A 27,648-nucleotide genomic window follows, 5' to 3' on the forward strand; every position below is an offset into this window, starting at 1 on the left:
GGCTTTCTCAGAAGCTGAGATATGGTGCTAACAAGAACAGTTTAACATCCAAACTTTCACATTTATAATATTAGTAGGATAGGATAGTAGGAGGATATACACACACAGCTCTGCTCCATACATGTCATACACACACAGCTCTGCTCCATACATGTCATACACACACAGCTCTGCTCCATACATGTCATACACACACAGCTCTGCTCCATACATGTCATACACACACAGCTCTGCTCCGTACACATCATACACACACAGCTCTGCTCCATACACGTCATACACACACAGCTCTGCTCCATACACGTCATACACACACAGCTCTGCTCCTTACACGTCATACACACACAGCTCTGCTCCTTACACGTCATACACACACAGCTCTGCTCCATACACGTCATACACACACAGCTCTGCTCCATACATGTCATACACACACAGCTCTGCTCCATACACGTCATACACACACAGCTCTGCTCAATACACATTTATACACACACAGCTCTGCTCCGTACATGTCATACACACACAGCTCTGCTCCGTACACATCATACACACACAGCTCTGCTCCGTAAACGTCATACACACACAGCTCTGCTCCATACACGTCATACACACACTCTGCTCCGTACACGTCATACACACACAGCTCTGCACACCTCTGCTCCATACACATCATACACACACAGCTCTGCTCCAAACACATCATACACACACAGCTCTGCTCCATACACGTCATACACACACAGCTCTGCTACATCCACACTGTAACTACATTCTGACTCATAAACTGCAGCTCATCCAGCACCAGCCACAACCAACACAATGCTCCACACATTGATCATGTCATCCTCTTGACTCCTCCCACACGTGACTGATCACATGGTTGTGACATCACATCACAGGTCCTGTAGCCTCAGAGCCAGTATATATACAGTGTGCAGCTGTGCAGAAGGAGGTATGTATGTATTCACCGTCATTGTCTGTCATGACAGCAAGTCATATGCAGCATTAACCCCGTCATAATCACAGGATTGACCTCCCATCTTTTATTAGTGAGCCTATTTCTAAGGTTTTCTACTGCCATATTCCGAAAGCTGGAACTTTCTTTTCTATTGGCGTAGTTATATGAGGGAGATTTGTATGTGATATTTTTTGTGTTCCTTTGTTTATTCACAGACCGCCCAGTGACTATATACGTACGGGCTTTCCACTACTAAACCTGTAAGGGTGTACCTATACGTCCTTGCAAGTTTAGAGTATGTTCACACGGAGTTTTTTGCAGGTGGATTTTGATGCTGAATCCGTCTAAAAATCTGCCTACAAAAATGGCTCTTATTGACTTCAATGGGAGCCGCTCGATTTTTTTTCCACTAGCTAGTAGTGGTAAAAAGAAGCCATGGAGCAGCTGAGTCAGCCGCGGCGACCTCGGCTCGAGACACGCTCCTGTTTAGGAGCGAGATGCCACAACAGAATACCAATGTTGTGAGGATTGTCAGTCAGGAATGCCCTTCTGACGATGAAGAGCTACGGTACCAGCACCGATAGCTCTTTACCGAGGGGCACAGAACGGGAAAGCCAATAGTGCGCTGAATTCAGCGCACTGTAGGCTTTCTAGCGTGTATTAAACCGCATGTCCCCAAAATGGTGAAAGGTCCTCTTTGAAGCAACATTTTGAGATAAACCATAAGGCATAGGCTTAAAGAAGGCGACATGATGTGGTGTGATAAGTTGCTGCGGTCAACCCATTGGGGGAACCTGAGGAACCTAAGCTGAGGAATACAGGGAGTAGCTTTGAAGGGTTTATTCAGAAACATTGCTTTATGATAGGTTTACATTAGCATTTGGCTTTCCGTTCTTCGGTTTCGCTTGGGGATCTGAAGATCAGAAACCTAATCCACTTAAAAAGAGTTTGCCCGCGGAAACCGACGGATCTCATAGACTATAATGGGGTCCATTGAGTTTCCACCTGGTTTCTACCTTAAAAACGTGAAAAAATGCAGAGATAAGTCCTGGTTGCAGGAAAAACATTTTTCGTATGCAGATGAATATATGGTGTTCAATCACATTATGGACCTGTGGCCGATGCTCAAAAATTGTGTACACAAACTAAAACACAGAAATTGTGATAAACTCCAAGCACTGACTACAAAAGAATAGGTTGTCATCAGTCAGGATTTGGGCAAGAAGCTGATATCAGGGCCAACTGCAGAAGTCTTAAAAAATAAGGGTCAAAACTAGAAATATTGCATAACTATAGAAACTTCTGGCTAAAAGATTGAGAAACACTGAAGCAACAAATTTTGTGAAAACCAAAATTTAGGTCAGTCTCAAACTGTATTTTCGTTTTTTTAAAGAATGTGAAAAATTGACTCTACAATTTATCCTTTTAAAACTGTAAAAGTGAGAAAAATGGTGGCCCAAATACAATTTTTTTAAATCTCATCTGGATGACCTGAAGCAAGTCTATGTTGGTGGAACACCCCTGGGAGCACATGCTGTTGGTTCCAAATTAAAAACAAAATGGTTGCCCGTACGGGGAGAACACAAAGTGACACATAGCCAGATGTATATCTAAGTGTTCTAAAGTTTATTACATGTTACTTAGCTCTTATAGAGGAATAATGGCTGTATGCTAATTTAGGCATAACAAACTACATCAAATAGAAATATGAATTATCATTGGTCAGAGTACAAAATGGGCGTTTACAAATGATAAATACATGCAGAAGCAATACATGAGTTAACACATGGTTGTCTGTGTCATCCATTTTAGTTCTAATCATGCTAGCACAGTGTTCAAGGATGGACGGTATGTCCTTGATCCTTAGAACTAGTTTAGACTGTTCTCATATCTAATAGACATTCTGTGCCTAGTTACGGGACATGAGAAGCTAAGTAATATTATGAGAAACTCAGAAACATTGCAACATTTTCCCTAAATATTATAAGAAAGCACAATTGTAAGTCTCTCATAGTAGCTGCGTGACAGAGACCAGACATTAGTGAAAGCAATATGGACTATACAGAGACAAGATGGCGGAATGCTAGTCTCTCTCTTTACACAGATATTTGTCCCCTCACATCTGTATAGAGTTAGAACTTGCAAGATATAAAGTATATCTGGTAGGGTTATCAGGAAAGATTGAATCCCGATCTGCGATCGAGAAAATTTCATGATCGGGATCGGCTGGAAAATGATCGAAAATCGTATTTTGAAATCTCAAGATCTGCTCAATCCTACGGAATAGATAATATACAATTAGGGTTGAGGGATCGGGAAAGACCAGATCCCGATCGAGCAAATTTCACGATCGCGATTGGCTGGAAAATGATTGGAATTCGAATTTTTAAATAGATCCTGAAATCTCAAGATCGGCTCAACCCTAATATTTGGTAGTTTCCTATTGTCTAACATGGGACACTTTACTAGGTGTCATAGACTTCCAGGGTCCAATCACTCACTATGTAATGACCTGATTAGTTACAGTAGTGATGTCAGTTTGTAGGTCACCTGACCATTAAGGGCCCAAGAAGTAATAATGTGATGAATGAAAAATACTATGAAGCTGCTTTGACTTTAAACCTAACATGATGGAAATGTCCTGACAAGCCATTCATCTCATGTACCAAATATACAAAGACTGAATATAGAAGATCTACATTATATTATCTCCTCACATGTTTTCCCTTGTTATGTTATTTTTTTTTTACAATACAATAAAGGATCTTCTCTGTGGAAATCTTGGACAATTAAGATAAGTTTCCAATTGACCCATCCAGGATGGACAAAAAGAAGGTCAAGATGGCAGAAAGTATCATAAATCTCACCCTAGAGATCCTGCACCAGCTTACTGGAGAGGTGAGAGATTCTGATGATGTCACATTACATCATTCTTACCTATAGTAATAACAAATGATATGACTGGAGAGGTGAGGGACTCTGGGAATGGATGGAGTGATATTTATTACTGTGCCTCTCCATAAACAGGATTACACAGTAGTGAAGAAGACCTCTAGTGGGCGCTGTCAGGCTCCTGTATCTGAAGGATGGGGGAGAACCCCAAACCCAATCCCGGGGTCTCCACCTCACCCCCTGATACTTGAGGATATCAATAGACAGAAGATTCTAGATCTCACCAACAAGATGATTGAGCTGCTGACTGGAGAGGTGACACTGCTGGGAATGCTGGGACATTATACAGGAGCGCTATGAAGGGATCTGGTGATGACTGTATCATTGTGTTGGCAGGTTCCTATAAGGTGTCAGGATGTCACTGTCTATTTCTCCATGGAGGAGTGGGAGTATTTAGAAGGACACAAAGATGTGTACAAGGAGGTGATGATGGAGGATCTGCAGCCCCTCACATCAGCAGGTAATAGACATGACTAAATACACACGGCTTCTCATTATCTGTATGGAAAGAATGAATTCAGTCCCTGTATGTGTTTCCTCCAGTTCCATCCAGTAAGAGAACATCACCGGAGAGATGTCCCAGTCCTCTTCTACCACAAGATTGTAAGGAAGAAAATGTCCCTCAGGATGATCAGGTAGATGGAGATAAGGTGACATGAAATCTTCCTCTGCCCTGTAGAAGGGCTGTGAAGGTCTCATGGTCAGTTTGGTTTTATCCCACAGTATTAGATGTTTTCTACTTGTGTAATGAGAAAGATGCAGATGGCAGGATAAAGCTGACCATAGACATGACATGTTGTCTGGATCTTCTTATTAGCATGGTGGATTTATCCAGGAGACTTGCAGCTATTTGGTCAGATAACTCCTGCTGTCACTTTTGGTGGTCATGATAATGAATGATCTTTTCTTCTCTAAAACATCCCACGTGACTTCTCCATCCGTCTGGTGACTTTTACAATATTTGTTTCACAGTTTTCATATGAGGATGAAGATCTGAACATTATTGTTGTTCCAGAATCATATCTGAGTAGTGATGAGGACTGTAAGGAGGGCATTCTTACTTGTATCCGCCCAGGTGAGTACTAACTATTACAGTATATAGGGGCCTGTTCACAGTATTTTTGCCTATCCTGTTGTAAGGTCCAAATGGAGCAGTAGATTGCTCAGTTTTCATTGTGACTTGTGTCCTGTTTAAAGGTGTGTGATGGATTTGTCTGACCTCACACAGATGTAAACATAATAGTTTTGAATGCCTTTTTATTAATTATGCAGATTTTTTAGTATAGAAATAGATAAAGAACTTGTCCCATTTTGTATCTACTTAATCAATAGAAAATAGACACCTCGTGTTCTTCTGCTCCACAGCCATAACTTCTTTGTACAGATGTGTCAGGACAATTCTGTTTCGTGATATTGTATCAAATAATATGGCTGGCTGATCATCTCTAACTTCATCTTAACTACTAATGTGCGTGTAGTCAGGGAGTGTGTGAGACGAACACCACCTAATAGCAATGACTAACAGAAGACTTTATGGTTCTCCACTGACCATTTCACGAGAAGAGAGAGGTGACAGCAGTGACACATGAACCTAGGAAGATGGTGGCTCCAAATGTCATGCTCTACTGGTCCTTGCTTGGAGGTCTACTGATAGATTTTCATCTGTTTGGTCACCACATAGTTGAATTTTACAACAAGTCTTATTGTTTTCATGGGCATTTTTATATAAAAACATAATAAAATTTGCAAGTGATTTTAAGGTTATATTCTCTTTCTGCCCCTGTGATATGGCAGGACAGATGGAATGTTTAATTAAAGCAAAAATCAATTTGAATAATCCCACCTCCTGACTATAAAGGCGGAAAATACCCCACCCCACAAAACCATGTTTTTTTTTACTGTCCCGTGGACAGGGAACAGGTGTTTTTGGGGTACAAAATCTTCCTTCTCCCCCTTATCGTTATTTGTTTTACTTTTTATTCTGTTAGGTTATTTTCCCCTCGGTTACTTACCTAGGTGGAGTCCTTGGTCCCTCGCCATCTTCCAGGGTGCTGTGGGCTGCTTCTGCCTTGCTTTTCTGGTGACTGAGTCCATCTTGGTTACAGCAGAAAACTTTAGAAAACTCAGAGCAGCCCGTTTAGCCCTCCTGCCTCAGAAGGAGAGCAGTCAGACAACATGACAACGGTCATCAACAGGCAAGGAGTCACTTGTTCTCTTCCCCTTCTCAGAGAAAATTGGGTCAGATCATGAGCTGGGCTGAGAAGAATCTATCTTATCTTTCTGGTACATATCAGGGGATCTTTCAATATTGTGGAAAATTAATTGAGCCAAGGACAGTTACTCCCTGGAGAAAGAGAGATTGAAATGGAGATTCAGAGAAATGGAGCTAATGGCTACGAAATTCAATGCCAAGATAGAGAAGTTCTGCTCACTGTATAAGGTGAAAAATCCATTGGCAGTGGATGCCTTATCCATTCCATGGAGGTTCAGGCTGGCTTACATCCTCACTTTGATTTTCATGATAACAAGCGTATTGATGAAAAAAAGACAGGATCAGGCAATGGTGATTGCAATCATACCATTTTGGCCAAAGAGATTGATGGTTTTCCCAGCACATTCAGATGAGTTGGATCATAGTGGAGACTTCTGACAGTTCAGAACCTGTTGTCTCAAGGCTCTTGGCTCTACCTTGATCAGAACAGATTCAACTTCACCTCCTGCCTCAGAGGTTGACCAGTTTTTATCTTTGTATAGAGGACTCCTGGAGACTGTCCTAATAACTATGTCTCTATCCAGAGTAAAGTCAACCAAGAGGAGTTACACAAGGATAAAGAACATATTTGTAGCTTGGTGCTCTGGAAAGGAGATTGACAGATCTAATCATTCTACTGCTGTCATCCTTCAGCTACTACAGGACGGCCTAGATAAAGGCCTAACCCCTGTGAAGGTGCAATCGGCAGCTCTATCAGCTTGCTTTGGGAGGCAGCTTTCTCAAGACCACTCAGTCATGAAGGTTGGTACAGTTGAGAGCTTCAGTGGTACAGCCTGTCCCACAGTGGGACCTAACCCTGGTCTTAAGAGGTCTGGGTAATCCGCCCTTTGAGCCCTTGAATTGGGTGGTTTTCAAGTTCCTGGCATACAAGCTAACCCTATTATTAGCGATGACATCGGCCCTACCACTCATGTGGAGCCCTACCTAACTGCCGCTGAGTTATCTACCAGGTTTCCTACCAAAGTTACCATATCCAGCCAATATAAATCAGGTAATCTCTTTACAAAGTTTCTGTCCAATATCACCTTCAGAGGAGGAAGCCAAGTTACCGTTAATGGACATCACCAGATGCATAAAAACATAACTGGACAAATTCCTTTAGGAGGTCAGAAAATGTGCTCATTAATTTTTTTCTGGAAGTCATAAAGGGCAAAAGGCATCTAAGCCCACTCAAGTGAGGTAGATTATGGAAACAATCAGGATAACCTCTGTGTCCTAGGACTTGGACCCACCAGATTTTATCAGGGCACATTCTATGAGAGCAATCTCCACCTCTTGGGCAGAAAGAAATCAAGTTTTTATATCTCAGATTTGTGTGGTCGCCTCATGGAGCTCCCACAAAAATTTTGTCAATCACTACACGGTGCATTTTAGAAGCTCAGAGTTGATGGGCTTTGGCCGTTCAGTTTAAACTCTGGACCCTCCAAGGGGTTATACTTGTTATCTCACCATTACTGTGTTGCTGGTAGGACATAAGGGAAGCAGAAATTGTTTATGTTAATCTGACCCTTAGTCCTAACAGCAGCACAAGTTCCATCCTAATTATCTTTACTTTGTAAGTACGTGGTTTGGGGTGGTGTATTTTCCTCCCATTATGGTCAGGGAATGGGATTATACTAATTGGTATTTGAATTAAACATTCCATCTGTCCTACCAGTATCACCGAAATTCCCCATTGTTGTGGTTCTGTTAGGACTAAGGGAAAACAGATTAACATAAAAAAATCTCTGCTTATGCAATAATAAGAAAATCTATTTTCTTCTTGGCAGATGACTGTACCAGGGGCTCAGGACATCTCATATCTTCAGATTATAAAGCAGATGATGGTGGTATCATCCAAGATAACTATGAAGAGCATGCCATTGTCCCAGATAGACACTCAGCCCTTCACAGCAAAGATCCATCATCTGATCCTTCTATACATGTCAGATCTTCTGATTCATCACAGACTGTGAAGGAAGATAAAAGTCACAAAAGGAGTGTTGTACATAAAACAACTCACAAAGGAGAGAAGCCATATTCATGTTCAGAATGTGGCAAATGTTTTAACCATAAATCAGGTCTTGTTAGACACCAAAGAACGCACACAGGGGAGAAGCCATTTTCATGTTCAGAATGTGGGAAATGTTTTCTCAATAAATCCGGTCTTATTACACATCAGAGAACTCATACAGGGGAGAAGCCATTTTCATGTTCAGAATGTGGGAAATCTTTTTACCAGAAATCACATCTTATTACACATCAGAGAATTCACACAGGGGAGAAGCCATTTTCATGTCAAGAATGTGGAAAACTCTGTAATGATTTCTCAGGCTTTCTTAGACATCAGAGAATTCACACAGGGGAGAAGCCATTTTCATGTTCAGAATGTGGGAAATGTTTTATCCAGAAATCAGATCTTGTTACACATCAGAGAATTCACACTGGGGAAATGCCATTTTCATGTCCACAATGTGGGAAACGTTGCAGAGAAAAATCAACTCTTATTAAACACCAGAGAACTCACACCGGGGAAAAGCCATTTTCTTGTTCACTATGTGAGAAACATTATTGTTATAAATCAGATCTTGTTAAACATCTGAGAACTCACACTGGAGAGAAACCATTTTCATGTTCACAATGCGACAAACATTTTCATGACAAATCATATCTGGCCATACATCAGAGAATTCACACAGGGGAGAAGCCATTTTCATGTTCAGAATGTGAGAAATGTTTTTATCAGAAATCGGATCTTGTTAGACATCAGAGAATTCACACAGGAGAGAAGCCAATTCCAGTTGCGGAATATGAGAAATGTATAAGTTCAACATAAGAAATATTGTATAATGTGAGAGGTATTCGACATCTTCATGTAGTCTTGTATGTCTATACTAGAAGTGTTTTATGCATTCTCATATAACTATTAAAAGATACTTTCAATAACAAGAATGTGATTATAATTGGTTTCCATAACACCCCAGCCATTTTTCTTTACTTGCCGTGATTGGACTGTATGATATGAGATTTCAGCATTCTCCTAAATTGAAATCCTTTCATATCAGTAATGCTTCCGAAAAGTAACCCTGCACCTGCACATAAGACTCCTGGGGAAAAGCACATGGGTGCTGCCTGAGACTTCGTCTAAACTTTGGATCCATGGCCATTAAACTTCCCAGATCTCAATCCAATTGAGAACCTCTGGTTAATCCTTAAAAAGTGGGTTGTGATAAACTCCAAGTACAAGACAAGAATGGGATTTCATCAGTCAGCTAATATCCAGCATGCCAGGGCGAATTGCAAAATATTGAAAAATAAGAGTCAACAACACTAGAAATGGGCAAACTTCTCAAGATTTGTTTAGTTTCGGGTTTGGGTGTTTTGAGTCCCTGATTTGTTTTGGCTTGAATAAGTTCAGTACGAACCATACCTTAAAATGGCTTAAAATATAGTGGATAGTACTCTCAAGGCTCCTAAGAACCTACCTATCCAATTTCTTTAAGACGAACACAGAAAAACAGAAGGTAAGCAGAGGAAATAAACTCAGTGTAACCACAGACTGAGCAGACACTCGCTTTTACACATTTTAACACTTAAAATTTAACGCTGCAAAAATGATCGTTTAATTAGGGAAAGGTGCTTGCCGGTGGTTTTTAAACAAATACGATGGTTACGATGCAAAAAGCAATGGTTTTATAAAAACACTGGCCCGTTTGTAAAAGAAAAAAAAAAAGGCACCATAAATGATCCCTTTATGGGAACAGATGTGGAATCAAAATTGGTTTTTTTGTTTTGTTTTTTTGATGCCAACAGTATGGTATAGTGGATTGTGATGGACCAGACCACAGGACATGTCTGCCTGAGTGGTGGTGGCTGTGACACTATATGGCAATGTGGCATGGTATAATATCATCAACCAGGCTGCAGGACAGCATCAGAAGTACAGTAAATTGAACATGATAATAAAGGTGACACCAATATTCGCAGGCATCAGCCGGAGGTGTTTGATATTTGCCACAGATCCAATACCTGATTCAGTTGGACAAAAGCAGTTTTTCCCCATTAGCGATGGACAGTTTTGTCCTTTTAGTTGTTACAATGGCACCACCAGCACTGAACACAACTCAGTCATTATGCTTGAGGCCAAACAAGATAAAACTCCCATGGCAAACTGTGCCAGCTCCTTTCACTGCTCTAACCTATTGGGGCAGAATTCCATGGGGTCACAGTTATCTGTTGCCATATACCGCGACAAATCATATATAACATAGTAATGAAGTCAAGCCAAATGGACATACACTATAGATTGTCGCTAGGTATTAAGATACTAAATAAAAGGATAAATGTGCTGGACAGCATGATGACAAAGTCAAACCAAGTGGATAAATAGTAAAAGTTGTCACCAGATGTTTGAGTCCTAAGAAAAAAGATGTATATGCTACACAGTGTGGGAAAATCATAAGTGAAAGGATATGCATGCTACATAGTGTGGGAGATGGTATGGTAGGAAAGCATCTCAGCATTCTAAACAAACCCACGCTAGCAAAGTTGCCGGAAAGGCATACCTAACAGGGACGAGGCTCCAGAATCCCCTACGCGCGTTTAGGCGCTAGCCTTCTTCACTACCCCCTGGAAGAAGGCTAGTTATGCCACTGCGCTGCGGAATATGATGGCGCTATACAAGTAAGCATAATAAATAAAAATATATAATAGAAACGTGACCAAAAAATTTTAAAATCTATGTCCGGCTTTGACTGCACATCATGTACAAAATAGTATTAGAAGTGACTAGTTAGGCCACTGTGGATAAAGACTGTGGAGAAAAATGGAGCAGTCTGTTTTATCATGGCAGTTTTACATCTGTGAGGTATCTCTGGGGCAGCTGTGAGGTATCTGTGATGTATCTGTGAGGCATCTGTGGGGCATGTGTGAGGTATTTGTGGGGCAGTTGTGAGATATCTGTGGGGTAGTTGTGGGGCATCTGTGAGGTATCTTTGGAGAATCTGTGAGGTATCTGTGGGGCATCTATGGTATCTGTGGGGTATCTGTGGGGAATCTGTGAGGTATCTCTGGGGCATCTGTGAGGTATCTGTGAGGTATCTGTGGGGCAACTGTGAGGTATCTATGGGGCTTCTGTGAAGTATCTATGGGGCGTCTGTGAGGTATCTGTGGGGCGTCTGTGAGGTATCTGTGGGGCATCTGTGAGGTATCTGTGGGGCATCTGTGAGGTATCTGTGAGGTATCTGTGGGGCATCTGTGAGGTATCTGTGGGGGATCTGAGGTATCTGTGAGGTATCTGTGGGGCATCTGTGAGGTATCTGTGGGGCATCTGTGAGGTATCTCTGGGGCATCTGTGAGGTATCTGTGGGGGATCTGTGGGGAATCTGTGAGGTATCTGTGGGGCATCTGTGAAGTATCTGTGGGGGATCTGTGGGGCATCTGTGAGGTATCTGTGGGGCATCTGTGAGGCATCTGTGGGGCATCTGTGAGGTATCTGTGAGGTATCTCTGGGGCATCTGTGAGGTATCTGTGGGGGATCTGTGAGGTATCTCTGGGGCTTCTGTGAGGTATCTATGGGGCTTCTGTGAGGTATCTGTGTGGCATCTGTGAGGTATCTGTATTCACAGACTTGAGTCCATCGATAAATTTGTGAAAACAAACAAAATTAGGACATAGGAATATCCCACCAATGGCTGCTTTTGATGTTTATATGAATAATGTTAGGGCCCTAGGAGTCATAAGGAATGGGCCCCTTGGTGTTCCAGGCCTCGGTACGGTGGTTTAAATTGGTGGTTATTAATTAAATTAATTAAATTAATATTGGTATAGTCGGTATTTTTGTTCCCTCTATTTGTTCTTTACAGTTGGTCTTACCTGAGGGAGGTCATTGATGGGTCAGCTGTGTCCAGGCCTGAGCAGGTTCTGGTAATTTCTATGCAGTCTGCCCAGTAGCAGGAATCATCAGCTGATTGGTCAGCTGTGGCGGGAGATTCAAATGTCTCAGCTGTGCTATTTTTTAGCATGAGCAGGTTCTGAGGTAATCTGCCTAGCAGCAAGGTCATCAGCTGATTGGTCCATTGTTCTCAGTAATTTGAGTTTAAAAGAGCCCCAACCTGAGGTGTTCGTGGCAGCGTCATCTGGATCTTTAATGGAGCAGCACCCCCCCCCCCCTTCCCTTTATTTTATTTCACCACCCTTTGTCGCGATGCTTTGTTAGTGGGGATATTGTTCAGTAGCTAATGCTGAGGGGACTGGTTTTAATCAATTATTTAAATGGTTATTAATGAATTATTTATTTAAATTATATTATTGGTTATTAATTGGTTATTTATTGATTCATTAATTATTTATGTAACTCCATAATAAAGGCATCGCGGACAGTTATTTCCAACAAGAAAGTGGTGTGCTGGTTGTATGATTTCAGGTTTATATATAATAAGTATATTTTATTAGTGCATGTGGGCCTTTGCAACACCATGCCTAACACAACTGGATCACATAGTAGTTAACACACATGAACAAACATGCTCTACTGTACAGTATATATGTTATATACATATAGCCCTGACCCAAGTATATTACATACTGCGCTCTGCTCCATACACATCATACACACGCGGCTCTGCATCGTACACGTCATACACACACGGCTCTGCTTCGTACACGTCATACACACACAGCTTTGCTTCATACATGTCATACACACTAGGCTCTGCCGTGTATGCGTCATACACACGTGGCTCTGCTCCGTATATGTCATACACACACAGCTCTGCTCCATACACATCATACACACACAGCTCTGTTCCGTACACATCATACCCACACAGCTCTGCTCCATACACATCATACACACGCGCCTCTGCTCCGTACGCGTCATACACACACAGCTTTGCTCCATATACATCATACCTACACAACTCTGCTACATCCACACTGTAACTACATCCTGATCCAGACACGTACACTTCAGCTCATCCAGCACCGACCACAACCAGTACAGCAGAGTCCTGTATACACTGAGCTCGTAACCCGGTAACATCTTATCATGTGATCACTGACTCCTTCAACATGTGACTGATCACATGACTATGACATCATCACAGGTTGTTTAGCTCCTTCAGCAGTACAGCCTGACTCCTCCCACACATGTGATCACATGGTTATGACATCATCACAGTTGCTCCTCTCCCATATGGTGTATCTGTACAGGAGGAGGTATGTGTGTGTATATATGTGTATAGATTGTGGGGACCCCGTCTATCCTTAGGGAGAGACCACCTTCTCAGGTGTGTGGAGACTTATACAGCCATAGTTGCTCCACTGCAAAGGAACATGGGAAGAATATGCAAATCTGTCTCCCAAGATGTAAACAGGGAGACAGTGCACTGTCTCCCTGTTTACATCTTAGGAGACAGATTTGCATATTCTTCCCATATATGTGTATAGTCACTGTCACTGGACTAGATGTCACAGGCCTCCAGTTTCCATGCACTCAGTGTCTATGTGATCGTCCTGCTATTAAAAGAGCCCAAAACACCCCCACCCCCTTTTTTTCCCCTTTTCTTTCTTCTCTTCTGGGATTGCCTTTGTAGCCGTCCCTCCTTCCTCCCCTCTCTTTTAGTATCCTCAACGGCCGGTCCAATTTGGGTTCACGGGCGGCCGCGGCTGTTTTGATTTTGTCTGTCCTGTTTGTGTAACTGCAATTACTATTTTGTTCCTCTGGTTTCTGTTAATGTTTTCTTTGGGTCTAATTTGCCCCTGCTGTATTGTTAAAAATTTACAATATAAACTTTGAATGAAGAAAAAAAAAAGAACCTGTAGACCGAGAGAGTATTTAATTGTCATTGTAATGACAACATTGGTTCCTGTAGTCATGTAGGCCACACAATTTTAAGAATGATCTACAGAGCCGGCTGATGTCACCACGGTGTTCCATGCTTGGTTATGGCAGTCATTTGAGGAATAAAACTGCTGTGATCTCCAACCAGCTAAGGTGGAAATGTCCTGACAAACCATTCATGTCATGTACCAAATGTACAAAGACTGAATATACAAGATCTACATTATATGATCTCCAGTAATGGTATTTTACCCCTACCCATCACACATATAGGAATTTGCGTGCTATTGACACCAAGCACCTCTCAGATACTCTACAGTTCTCTCTGTCCCCCATCTCCTCAATCTCCTGTCCAAATCTGGCCACCAGTCACTATAATGAAACCCTTAAAAATGCATTGGATGAGGTTGCTCCCCCCTCCACTCGTAAAGTCCCACGTAGGAGGCAGCAGCCCTGGCACACGCCAAAGACACGATTTCTTCAGCGCTGCTCTAGGTGTGCCGAACGTCTCTGGAGAAAATCACGCTCACCTGCAGATTTCCTCCACTTCAAGTTCATGCTTAAAACATATAGTTCTGCCCTTCACCTAGCCAAACAAGACTATTTCACCGCCCTCATCTTTTCTCTCTCCAGCAACCCTAAAAGGCTTTTTGAAACCTTTCACTCCTTACTCACACCCAAGATACAGACGCCATTCACAGACCTTAGTGCTGATGACCTGGCCACGTATTTCCATGCTAAAATTGATAAGATCCGTCAGGAAATTACTGCCCAAGCCCCAGGTGGCATTGATCCCACCACCTACCATAGCAATGATCCCCTCACCAATTGCACCTCAGACTGTCTATTCTCATCTTTTGAACCTGTTACAGAAGAGGAAGTCTCCCAGCTACTTTCTTCATCTCGCCCTACAACCTGCAGTAGTGACCCCTTCCACTCACATCTTCTCCAATCTCTGTCGCCTGTTGTCACCACTCACCTTACTAAAATATTTAACCTCTCTCTCTCTTCTGGAATCTTCCCATCCTCCTTCAAGCATGCTGTTATAACTCCGCTACTGAAAAAACCCTCCTTGGACCCGTCCTGTGCTGCTAACTATCGACCCGTCTCTAACCTCCCCTTCATCTCTAAACTCTTGGAACGCCTGGTCTATTCTCGTTTAATCCGCTATCTCTCTGCTAACTCTCTTCTTGACCCCTTACAATCTGGTTTCCGCGCTCTGCACTCTACTGAAACGGCTCTCACAAAAGTCTCCAATGATCTCCTGATGGCTAAATCCAATGGCGATTTCTCTCTTCTTATTCTTCTGGACCTCTCTGCAGCTTTTGACACTGTTGACCATCATCTCCTCCTCACTATGCTCCGCTCAGTCGGCCTCAATGACACTGCGCTCTCCTGGTTCTCCTCTTATCTCTCAGACTGCACTTTCAGCATATCATTTGCGGGCTCTGTTTCCTCCCCTCTTTCCCTTGCTGTTGGGGTTCCCAAGGGCTCGGTCCTAGGCCCCCTGCTCTTTTCTCTCTACACAGCCCCCATTGGACAAACCATCGCCAGATTTGGCTTCAGGTACCATCTTTATGCTGACGACACCCAATTATACACATCTTCCCGTGACATCACCCCTGTACTCATACAGAACACCAGTGACTGTCTTTCTGCTGTCTCTAATATCATGTCCTCGCTCTATCTGAAACTAAATCTCTCCAAGACTGAACTACTACTGTTTCCACCATCTAACAGAGCTGTCCCTGATATATCCATTGCAGTCTCAGGCCTTACTATAACTCCTAGGCAGCAGGCCCGCTGCCTCGGGGTCATGTTTGACGCAGACCTTTCTTTCACCCCTCATATTGAATCACTCGCACGTTCATGTCACCTCCACCTCAAAAATATCTCCAGAATACGTCCTTTCCTTACCAGAGATACACTAAAGACACTTATTGTCTCTCTGATTCATTCTCGCCTTGACTACTGTAACTCCTTACTAATCGGTCTTCCCCTCACTAAACTCTCCCCTCTACAATCTATTCTGAATGCAGCGGCCAGGCTCATCTACCAGGCTAGACGCTACAGCGATACCTCTGGTCTGTGCCAGTCGCTACATTGGCTGCCTATTCAATATAGAATAAAATATAAAGTTATCACACTCATCCACAAGGCTCTCCATAATGCCGCACCTCCCTACATTTCCTCCCTCATCTCTGTCTACCGCCCAACCCGTGTTCTCCGCTCACTCAATGACCTAACACTTACATCCTCTATTATCAGAACCTCCCACGCTCGTATACAAGACTTCTCCCGAGTTGCACCACTTCTCTGGAATGCTCTACCCCGGACAATCAGATTAACTCCCAATTTCTACAGTTTCAAACGCAAACTAAAGACGCATTTTTTCAGACAGGCCTATCACAATTCCTAATGCAAACCCTTCTTGATGCCTTTTCAGCCTAACATATTTGTCCATGCTCTATCCACATGTTAAAGGACACTACTAGTGACGGCCCATAAAGCTTTGTTTGTGTAATGGCTGCAACCTCTATTACAAAATTGTCTGAACACTGTATAAGCAATGCTGCCCCTCCTACCTCTTGTGTCATCCTCTCTACCTCATAGATTGTAAGTTCTTGTGAGCAGGGCCCTCAGTCCCATTGTGTGAAATGACGTTCTTTGTTTTGTATCTGTCTGTATCTGAACCCTACAAATTGTAAACAAATAAAATGTATTATTATATATTATTATTCAGGTTCTGTGGACCAATGCAAACATTTTCCTGATTGACCCGTATGGAGAGAAGCAGAAGGAAGATGGCAGAAAGTATAATAAATCTCACCCTGGAGATCCTGTACCAGCTTACTGGAGAGGTGAGAGATTCTGATGATGTCACATTACATCATTCTTATCTATAGTAATAACAGATGATATGACTGGAGAGGTGAGGGACTCTGGGAATGGATGGAGTGATATTTATTAATGTGTCTCTCCATAACCAGGATTACACAGTAGTGAAGAAGACCTCTAGTGGGCGCTGTCAGGCTCCTGTATCTGAAGGATGGGGGAGAACCCTGAACCCAATCCCGGGGCTTCCACCTCACTCCCTGATGCATGAGGAGATCAATGGACAGAAGATCCTAGAACGCACCAACAAGATCATTGAGCTGCTGACTGGAGAGGTGACACTGCTGGGAATGCTGGGACATTATACAGGAGCGCTATGAAGGGATCTGGTGATGACTGTATCATTGTGTTGTCAGGTTCCTATAAGGTGTCAGGATGTCACTGTCTATTTCTCCATGGAGGAGTGGGAGTATTTAGAAGGACACAAAGATGTGTACAAGGAGGTGATGATGGAGGATCAGCAGCCCCTCACATCAGCAGGTAATAGACATGACTAAATACACACGGCCTCTCATTATCTGTATGGAAAGAATGAATTCAGTCCCTGTATGTGTTTCCTCCAGTTCCATCCAGTAAGAGAACATCACCGGAGAGATGTCCCAGTCCTCTTCTACCACAGGACTGTAAGGAAGAAAATGTCCTCCAGGATGATCAGGTAGATGGAGATAAGGTGACATAAGATCTTCCTCTGCCCTGTAGAAGGGCTGTGAAGGTCTCGTGGTCAGTCTGGTTTTATCCCACAGTATTAGATGTTTTCTACTTGGGTAATGAAAAAGGTGGAGATGGCAAGATAAAGCTGACCATAGACATGACATGTTGTCTGGATCTTCTCACAGTTCTCTGGCTATGGAGGCTGCTGGTTGGAATAAGGAACCAACATGGTGGATTTATCCAGGAGACCTGCAGCTATTTAGTCAGATAACTCCTGCTGTCATTTTTGGTGGTCATGATAATGAATGAAATTTTCTTCTATAAAACATCCCACTTGACTTCTCCATCCGTCTGGTGATTTTTACAATATTTATTTTACAGTTTTTGTATCTGGGTGAAGATCTGAACATTATTAAGGTTCCGGAGACATATGTGAGGGGTGATGAGGAGTGTAAGGAGGAGATTCCTACAGGTGACCGTCCAGGTGAGTAGTGTCCATTAAATAGGGGCCTGTTCATTTGATTGATCTATGGGTTTCCCCTTTTTACCTTAACCAGTCAGTATGCTCCATCAATCACTAAAGAAGAGTTTGTTGATTTTTAGAGTAAAATTAAATAAGTTTATAATAGAGACCCTTCCTCTAATTTGCAGTGGTCATTTATTTATAGAAAAACAATATCAAATATTACATATCTGTGAGTGGCAAAACTTTGTGAACCTTTAGTATTATCAGATAATTGGAAGATAAAATTAGAGTTCGGTGTCTTGAGTCAATGGGATGACAATCCGGTTTGAGTGGCGACATGTTTAATTACAGGAAGTCTGATTTTCACGACGTCTATGAACTGTATCATGGCTTGAACAAAGGCGATTTCTGAGGACCTCGGGAGACGGAGACCACTTAATAGCTGTGACTCACAGGAGTCTTTATGGTTCTCCACTGACCACTGCACTAGAAGAGCGAGGTGACAGGAGCAGTGACACTTGAACATAGGAAGATGGTGGCTGTAAAATGGAAGAGAACAGCCTAATGGCCAAACATCATCATCTACTGGTCCTCGCTCTAAATTTTACTATACTATACTATACTATACTATAAGTACTATAATTAAAAATACTTTTTATATAGAAATATAATAAAATAGCAAAATAATTTTAATCGTCATATTATACAAAAAATAATAAAATCAGTTTTCTTCTTGGCAGCTGACTGTACCTTGGGCTCAGAGGGACATCTCATATTTTCAGATTATAAAGCAGATGATGGTGGTATCACACAAGATACATATGAAGAACATGTCAATATCCCAGATATACCCTCAGGCCTTCACAGCAAAGATCCATCATCTGATCCTTCTATACAGGTCCGATCTTCTCATTCATCACAGACTGTGAATCAAAGTAAAAGCCACAGACGGAATGTTAAGCATCAAAGAAGTCGTACAGGGGCAAAGCCATATTCATGTTCAGAATGTGGGAATTTTTTTACAAAGAAATCACATCTTGTTGCACATCGAAGAATTCACACGGGAGAGAAGCCATTTTCATGTTCAGAATGTGGGAAATGTTTTTATCAGAAATCGCATCTTGTTACACATCAGAGAATTCACACAGGAGAGAAGCCATATTCATGTTCAGAATGTGGGAAACGTTGCAGCAACAAATCAACTCTTGTAAGACATCACAGAATTCACACAGGAGAGAAGCCTTTCTCATGTTCAGAATGTGGGAAACGTTGCAGCGATAAATCAGCTCTTGTAAGACATCACAGAATTCACACAGGGGAGAAGCCATATTCATGTTTAGATTGTGGGAAATGTTTTAACCACAAATCAGCTCTTGTTATACATCATAGAATTCATGTAGGGGAGAAACCATATATATGTTTAGAATGTGGGAAATGTTTTTACCAGAGATCACATCTTGTTACACATCAGAGAATTCACACAGGGGAAAAGCCATTCTCATGCACAGAATGTGGAAAACTTTGTAGCGATAACTCAAGTTTTGCTAGACATCAGAGAATTCACACAGGGCAGAAACCATTTTCGTGTCCAGAATGTGCAAAATGTTTTTATCGGAAATCAGATCTTATTAAACATCAGAGAATTCATGAAGGGGCGAAATCATTATCAGGCCTAGAATTTGTGAAATTTTCAAATTCAATGTAATTTTGTAATGTGAACCATGATTTGTAATGTTATTCTTGTTTTGTTCTCTTTCCTCATTATTTTTTTCTTCCAGCTCAGGTACTTTTGCATTAGTTTAGCTCTTGTTCTTCATATGTTCCTATATCTCTACATTCCCATGTAATAATGTGATATGCATTCCCATGTAACTGTTAAAAAATGTTCTCAATAACAGAAATGTGATACAATAATAATGGATCATTTACTGAAACCTGATACAAGGAGATGATAATAATAGGTACCGCCAAATAAATACCACCTTCAATAACTAAACCCACACTACCAAATCGAGTCCTCGAATGTAATGAACATAAACAAAAGATAGCAGCCCTGAGGTGGTGAATTAAATACTCTCTCGGCCTACAGTTTTGGCATAACCAATGTCACAATAAATACGTATCTTCTCTCTGGGTCTGTCCTAGGTATTACGATTTAGCAAGAAACAGAGTTGAGCATTGCTCCTATGATTTGTGTTGAACCCTAGTAATGCAGGAGATAAGTCTTTTCTTGTAAATCACAAAGATATTACTATACAACTATAAAATACTCTTAGGGCTCCTAGGGACCTATCTATAAAACATAGTGTAGAACACTGTCAGGGCTCCTAGGAACCTCTCTATAAAACATAGTGTATAATACTGTCAGGGCTCCTAGGAACCTATCCATAAAATAATAGATATCAAGTTCGGACAGCTTTCATAGAGAAATATTGGTGGCTAGGTAATCTCCATCAAATCTATGTGTATGCCATCAATTGGAAAAACACGGTGCAATCTACCAAGTGGCATGGCAGCAAATGCGCCACTAGTAACTGGCCAAGATAATTAGGAGCAGACTGCTGTTTACTGGACACACGTTACTTTATGGATGATGACGGCATTGAGGAGGTGGACATTCAGAAGATGATAATGACAATGATCATGTGCTAGGTGTGGATGTAACCAACCTACAAAGAAGATCATGGGAGAAAGGAATTGGATGGTCCTACTCACTTTGCCTGCCACTGCCAATTCTTTTGTGCTGAATTAGCTGGTGATGCTATTTCATGTTAGAGATCTAGTTCCTATAAGTGTGCCTGTACAGCCATGGCTAGTTTTCTGCTTGCAGATCTTGCACTTTGCAAATGGATGTCATTTGGTAATGTACCAAAAAAATAATCTGATTCAATAATTTCATAATGGCACTGTAATTTCTCTAAGCCCTGTCAATTCCCAACAGATTTCCCCTTTGTGGCCATACCAGCACAACTGCCAGTAGCATGCCCTCTGCCACTATTACCTTCACCAACAATCATGGCTTCTACCTATTCTATATCCCCCAAAAAATAAACATTGTCTGTTCTCATTTACTTCATTAAGAAGAGGAAGTCTTGGGCTATGAGGAATATCTCTCTAAGAAGATGCCACATGACTACTAGGGAATGGGATCTGTGTCAGTGAAGCTAAAGAAGACATGGTTAACAGTGCAGAAAGACAGTATGGTAAATTATAGGAAGAGGAACACACAGAATCCTGACTCATTATTTGTGTTGTTCTTCTTTCAAAAACTTAATCTTTATTCTCACAAGTACAATAGCACTACTGCTACTGGTGGGGCTGCCAAGACTAGAAGTAGTGTTGCTGTTGCCAACCACATTAGTATTAGTACTTGCACTTCTTGATGGTGTGACAGTAGCAGTAGCATAAGAGATTCCTCCTACTTCAGCCTACCTCCTGTCTTGGTGTTTTTTGCCTGTGATTTTATTTCACTGCTTATATAATAGTGATTGGCAATAGAGATGAGCGAGTATATTCGATCGAATACCTCCGCTCCATAGTTATTGGTGCTAAAAAAAATGGCGCCAGGGAAGGTTGGAGGGGAATCGAATATTTCCCACGTGGTATTCGACAGAGCACACCAATAACTATGCAAAGGGAGGTATTCGATCGAATAATACTATTCGATGGAATACTACTATTCGATCGAATACTATTTGCTCATCTCTAATTGGCAACAATCCTGACACTGTGTATTTGTGAAATTAGATTTAGCCTTGAAAGAGTAACCTGGTCAGTATTAGACTATAACACACTGCGTTAGTCAACTTATCTTTTTTTTGTTTTTATATATTAGTTAACAAAAAAATCTTTGAAAACTTTGTCAGTAAAATCAATGTAAGGGTTGGTTCACCATACCGTATGTATTCCGTCTGGGGAGAGTCCGCATGGAAACCCCCGGACGGAATACAATTGCAAGTGCTGTGCTGTCAAAGCACATGGACCCCATAGACTATAATGGGATCTGTGTGCTTGCCGTGCACAGCCCGCACAAATGATTCTTGCATGGCAAGCACATGGACCCCATTGTAATCTATGGGGTCTGTGCGCTTTGACAGCACAGCGCTTGCAATTGCGATTGTATTCCGTCTGGGGGGTCTCCATGCGGACTCTTCCTAGACGGAATACATACGCTAGAGTGAACCAACCCTTACCCCTGTTGGTGTGGCGCTAAGCCAGTAGCCTCAGAGAGAGGAGGGCTACATCAGCTGCAGTTAAAGGTCTTCTTGTTTAGAATCTGTATAGTTTCACAGCACAATTTCTCACTCTTTTTTTTGTAGGGAGTCAGGTATTTACACTGTGTAGGGAGAGACCAGCTGAACTAATCCCCTGTATATACATAGTTACATATAATAGATGAGGTTGGATAAAGACATTAGTCCATCAAGTCCAACCTATAACCCTACAATCCCCTACAGTGTTGATCCAGGGGAAGGCAAAAAAACCCATGAGGCTCATGCCAATTGCCCTATTTCAGGGGGAAAAATTCCTTCCCGACTCCAAATATGGCAGTCAGTATAAAACCCTGGATCAACATGTGCTTAAAATCTAGAGACCATAACCCGTTATATTTTTCTCTTCAAGAAAGGCATCCAGGCCCACTTTGAACTTGTTTAATGAATCCCCCCATCACCACTTCCTGGGGCAGAGAGTTCCAGAGCCTCGTTGTTCATACTGTGAAGAATCCCCTTCTATGTTTCTGGTGAAACCTTCTCTCCTCCAGACGTAGAGAATGTCTTCTTGTCACTGTCCTAGGAGTAAAAATATCCTTAGAAAGTTCTTTGTATTGTCCCTTCATGTATTTGTACATTGTTATTAGATCTCCCCGTAGACATCTTTTCTCTAAGCTGAATAACCCCAAGTTTGTCTATCGTTGTCCTCCAATCCACCCATTCCCCTAATCATTTTGGTTGCCCGTCTTTGCACTTTTTCAAGTTCACTCATGTCTTTCTTGTATATCGGGGTCCAAAATTGCGCACAATATTCTAAGTGTGGCCGTACCTGTGATTTGTATAGAGGCATAACTATGTCCTTGTCATGAGAATCTAGGCCTCTTTTGATGCATCCTATAATTTTATTTGCCTTGGCAGCAACTGCCTGGCACTGGTCACTAAAGGTAAGCTTGCTGTCCACCAAAATCCCCAAAAGTCTTTTTCATTGACAGTCTTACCCAGTAATTTACTATTTAGTACATAGTCATACATGTTATTACGTCACCCAAAGTGCATTACTTTACATTTGTCAACATTAAACTTCATTTGCCAAGTCTCCGTCCATGCTTCCAGTTTCCTTAGATCCCCTTGTAATATTCTACTATCCTCCTCATCATTGATTACCCTACAAAGTTTAGTATCATCTGCAAATATAGACACCCTGCTTTGTAAACCCTCTATCAGGTCATTAATAAAGATATTAAACAAGAGAGGACCTAATACTGCCCCCTATGGCCCCCCACTGGTGACTGTGGCCCAGTCTGAATATTTACCATTAACAAGTACCCTCTGTTTCTTATCAGTGAGCCAGTTGCTAACCCAAATGCATATATTTTCCCCCAGTCCCAACATTCTCATTTTGCATACCAACCGTTTATGTGGAACAGTATCAAAAGCCTTTGAAAAGTCCAGGTACACCACGTCTACTGCACTACCCATGTCCGGGTACACCACGTCTACTGCACTACCCATGTCCGGGTACACCACGTCTACTGCACTACCCATGTCCGGGTACACCACGTCTACTGCACTACCCATGTCCGGGTACACCACGTCTACTGCACTACCCATGTCCGGGTACACCACGTCTACTGCACTACCCATGTCCGGGTACACCACGTCTACTGCACTACCCATGTCCGGGTACACCACGTCTACTGCATCACCCATGTCCAGTCTTGAACTGACCTCCTCATAGAAGCTGATCAGATTAGTCTGACAGGACCGATTCCTCATAAACCCATGCTGATTGGGTGTTATAAGATTATTTACATTGAGATACTCCAGGATAGCATCTCTTAGAAAGCCCTCAAATATCTTTCCCACCACAGAAGTTAAACTTACTGGCCTATAGTTTCCAGGTTCCCTTTAACACCCCTTTTTGAAAATTGGCACCACATTTGCTATTCGCCAATCCTGTGGAGCAGACACAGTCATTAATGAATCCTTAAATATTATTAAAGGTTACTATTGTATCTTGGAGTATCAGATTCTCCATTTGCGTTTGACATGATGACAGTAGGTGAGCCATTTGGTAGGTGAGATACGTCTCCAAGACTGAACAGACAAAAGAGTATAAAGACCAAAGTGTTGCATATATGGCGGATGGTACTGGGGAATATTATTTGGACGAAGACACTTGGGGAAGATACCATGAGGAGCATTGGCTAGAGGAATAGACGATAACTGGAGGTAAAGATCAGAGGCCCAAATACACTACTGTGTTTAAAGCTAGACGCTGGCGCATCCTTGACAAATTTAGCTTGGGCTACAATTTTTCGACATGCTAGACATATGAATGTGGATTCTCAGAAAAAGCAGTCGTGGCTTGAATGCACCAGGATAGTCTTGAAAAATTCTGGCTCAAAGTAAACCAACTAAAAGGTGATAGAAACATAAACTAGAGATTGTAAAGATACAGCAGATTTATCATCCAGCATCAGTCACTGTGATAAAGCTGGAGCATTTTCAGACTGCTTAATTTGGTTCTAACCATTAATAAATCAGGGCCAGAACGTGGAAATGTTCTACTACATGTATATTAAACACACATAACATACCGTGCTCTGCTGCCTGCACATTACATGGCCACTTCCTATATTATATGCATATACACACACAGCTCTTCTCCATATACATCATACACACACACAGCTCTGCTCTGTACACATCATACACACACAACTCTGCTCAATATACATCATACACACACAGATCTGCTCCATACACGTCATACACACAGTTCTGCTCCATACGTATCATACACACACAGCTCTGCTCCACACACGTCATACACACACAGCTATGCTCCATACACGTTATACACACACAGCTCTGCTCCTTACACGTCATACACACACAGCTCTGCTCCATACACGTCATACACACACAGTTCTGCTCCGTACGTATCATACATACACAGCTCTGCTCCATACATGTCATACACACACAGCTATGCTCCATACATGTCATACACACACAGCTCTGCTCCATACACACACAGCTCTGCTCCATACACACACAGCTCTGCTCCGTACACGTCATACACACACAGCTCTGCTCCGTACACGTCATACACACACAGCTCTGCTCCATACACATCATACACACACAGCTCTGCTCCATACACATCATACACACACAGCTCTGCTCCATACACATCATACACACACAGCTCTGCTCTGTACACATCATACACACACAGCTCTGCTCCATACACATCATACACACACAGCTCTGCTACATCCACACTGTAACTACATCCTGATCCTGACACATACACTTCAGCTCATCCAGCACCGACACAACCAGCACAGCAGAGTCCTGTATACACTGAGCAAGTAACCCGGTAACACCTCATCATGTGATCACTGACTCCTCCCACACATTTCACCGATCACATGACATCATGACAGGTCCTGTAAACCCAGAGGAAGTAGATATATATATATACTGTAGTATACAGCTGTATAGGTGGAGGTATGTATATATCTATCTATCTATGTGTATATTCGTGTCATTGTCTGTCAGGATCACAGGTCTGCATGTAACATTAACCCCTTCATTTATTATCAAAACTATTTTTGAAGATTTTATTTTCACTTTTGTAGTCGTATAAGGGCTTTTTTTTGTGCTCTGAGTAATTTGTTTTTTTTTTTAACTTATTCATTCATTTTTATTCACATTTTATTTTGGAGGGAATAATAGAAAAGCTTCACCGTCATTTTTTCTCTGTGTGTTCTTGTTATATTTATGCCATTCACTGTGCGGTAACATAGGGCTCAGTCACATCCACAACAATCATGGGCTTGATACCGAGCCCTTTATTATAGAGGGCACATTTGCTTTACCATGGAGCTTCCTTAGGGTAAGTTCACACAGGTTTTTTTGGTCAGGATTTCGAGGCTGCATCCACTAGAGATGAGCGAGTAGTATTCGATCGAATACCTCGCTGCCATAGGAATGCGTGTAAGCGGACGATCACCAAGGGGTTAAGCGCATCAAATATTCACTGTGCTTAACCCCTTGGTGATCGGCTGCTTACACGCATTCCTATGGCAGCGAGGTATTCGATTGAATACTACTCGCTCAACACTAGTATCCACCTCAAAATCCTGACCAAAAAGACAGCCCCCATTGAAATCAATGAGAGACGGTCTTTTATTTTTCCAGGAGCTGTTTGTTCTAGTTCTCGGAAAAAGAAGCGAGATGCTCATTCTTTCAGGCGGATTCACCTCGTGACATCCACCCAAAGACAGTCCCTCCCCACTAGGCCCATTCATTTGGGCCTAAACCGGAACGGAGTGCGCAACATGCATGGAGTGCGCACCAGAATCCAATCGCAGCTACCCGTATTTTGGTCCAGAACCTGAGGCGGCCTCTGCCTCAGGTTCTGGACAAAAAAACCCTGTGTGAACTTTCCCTTAAAGCCTATGGGTCATATGACCACTGGGGCCCATGATTGGGAATGGTGGAAATGTCCTACACTTTATTATCTCCAGTAATTGTATTTTTTTTTTTCATTCAGGTTCCAACAACACAAGATCCTCTCTATAAGTTAATTATTTTTAGTCATCCATCAAGGATGAAGAGAGACAGAGACAAGATGGCAGAAAGTATAATAAATCTCACCCTAGAGATCCTGCACCAGCTTACTGGAGAGGTGAGAGATTCTGATGATGTCACATTACATCATTCTTATCTATAGTAATAACAGATGATATGACTGGAGAGGTGAGGGACTCTGGGAATGGATGGAGTGATATTTATTAATGTGTCTCTCCATAAACAGGATTACACAGTAGTGAAGAAGACCTCTAGAGGGCGCCGTCAGGATCCTGTATCTGAAGGATGGGGGAGAACCCTAATCCCAATCCCGGGGCCTCCACCTCACTCCCTGATACAGGAGGAGATCAATGGAAAGAAGATCCTAGAACTCACCAACAAGATGATTGAGCTGCTGACTGGAGAGGTGACACTACTGGGAATGCTGGGACATTATACAGGAGCGCTATGAAGGGATCTGGTGATGACTGTATCATTGTGTTGTCAGGTTCCTATAAGGTGTCAGGATGTCACTGTCTATTTCTCCATGGAGGAGTGGGAGTATTTAGAAGGACACAAAGATGTGTACAAGGAGGTGATGATGGAGGATCAGCAGCCCCTCACATCAGCAGGTAATAGACATGACTAAATACACACGGCCTCTCATTATCTGTATGGAAAGAATGAATTCAGTCCCTGTATGTGTTTCCTCCAGTTCCATCCAGTAAGAGAACATCACCGGAGATATGTCCCAGTCCTCTTCTACCACAGGACTGTAAGGAAGAAAATGTCCTCCAGGATGATCAGGTAGATGGAGATAAGGTGACATGAAAT

The 27,648-nt window shown here is 42.2% G+C and overlaps 1 protein-coding gene and 1 pseudogene across 1 annotated transcript in view; both read left to right on the forward strand.

Annotated features, from left to right (window-relative positions):
* The window catches only part of LOC142210357 (uncharacterized), a 341,635-nt gene that overhangs the window by 48,063 nt on the left and 265,924 nt on the right, over nt 1-27,648 (forward strand). The window contains exons 5-6 of the mRNA XM_075279457.1: nt 4,457-4,548; nt 4,886-4,988. Of these exons, the coding sequence (XP_075135558.1) occupies nt 4,457-4,548; nt 4,886-4,988 (195 nt within the window). The remainder of the gene's footprint in view (nt 1-4,456; nt 4,549-4,885; nt 4,989-27,648) is intronic.
* LOC142210348 (uncharacterized) overlaps nt 16,757-27,648 on the forward strand; it is a 257,779-nt pseudogene continuing 246,887 nt past the window's right edge.

This window comes from Leptodactylus fuscus, chromosome 6 (genome assembly GCF_031893055.1).
Source record: "Leptodactylus fuscus isolate aLepFus1 chromosome 6, aLepFus1.hap2, whole genome shotgun sequence".
Taxonomy (NCBI): Eukaryota; Metazoa; Chordata; class Amphibia; order Anura; family Leptodactylidae; genus Leptodactylus; species Leptodactylus fuscus.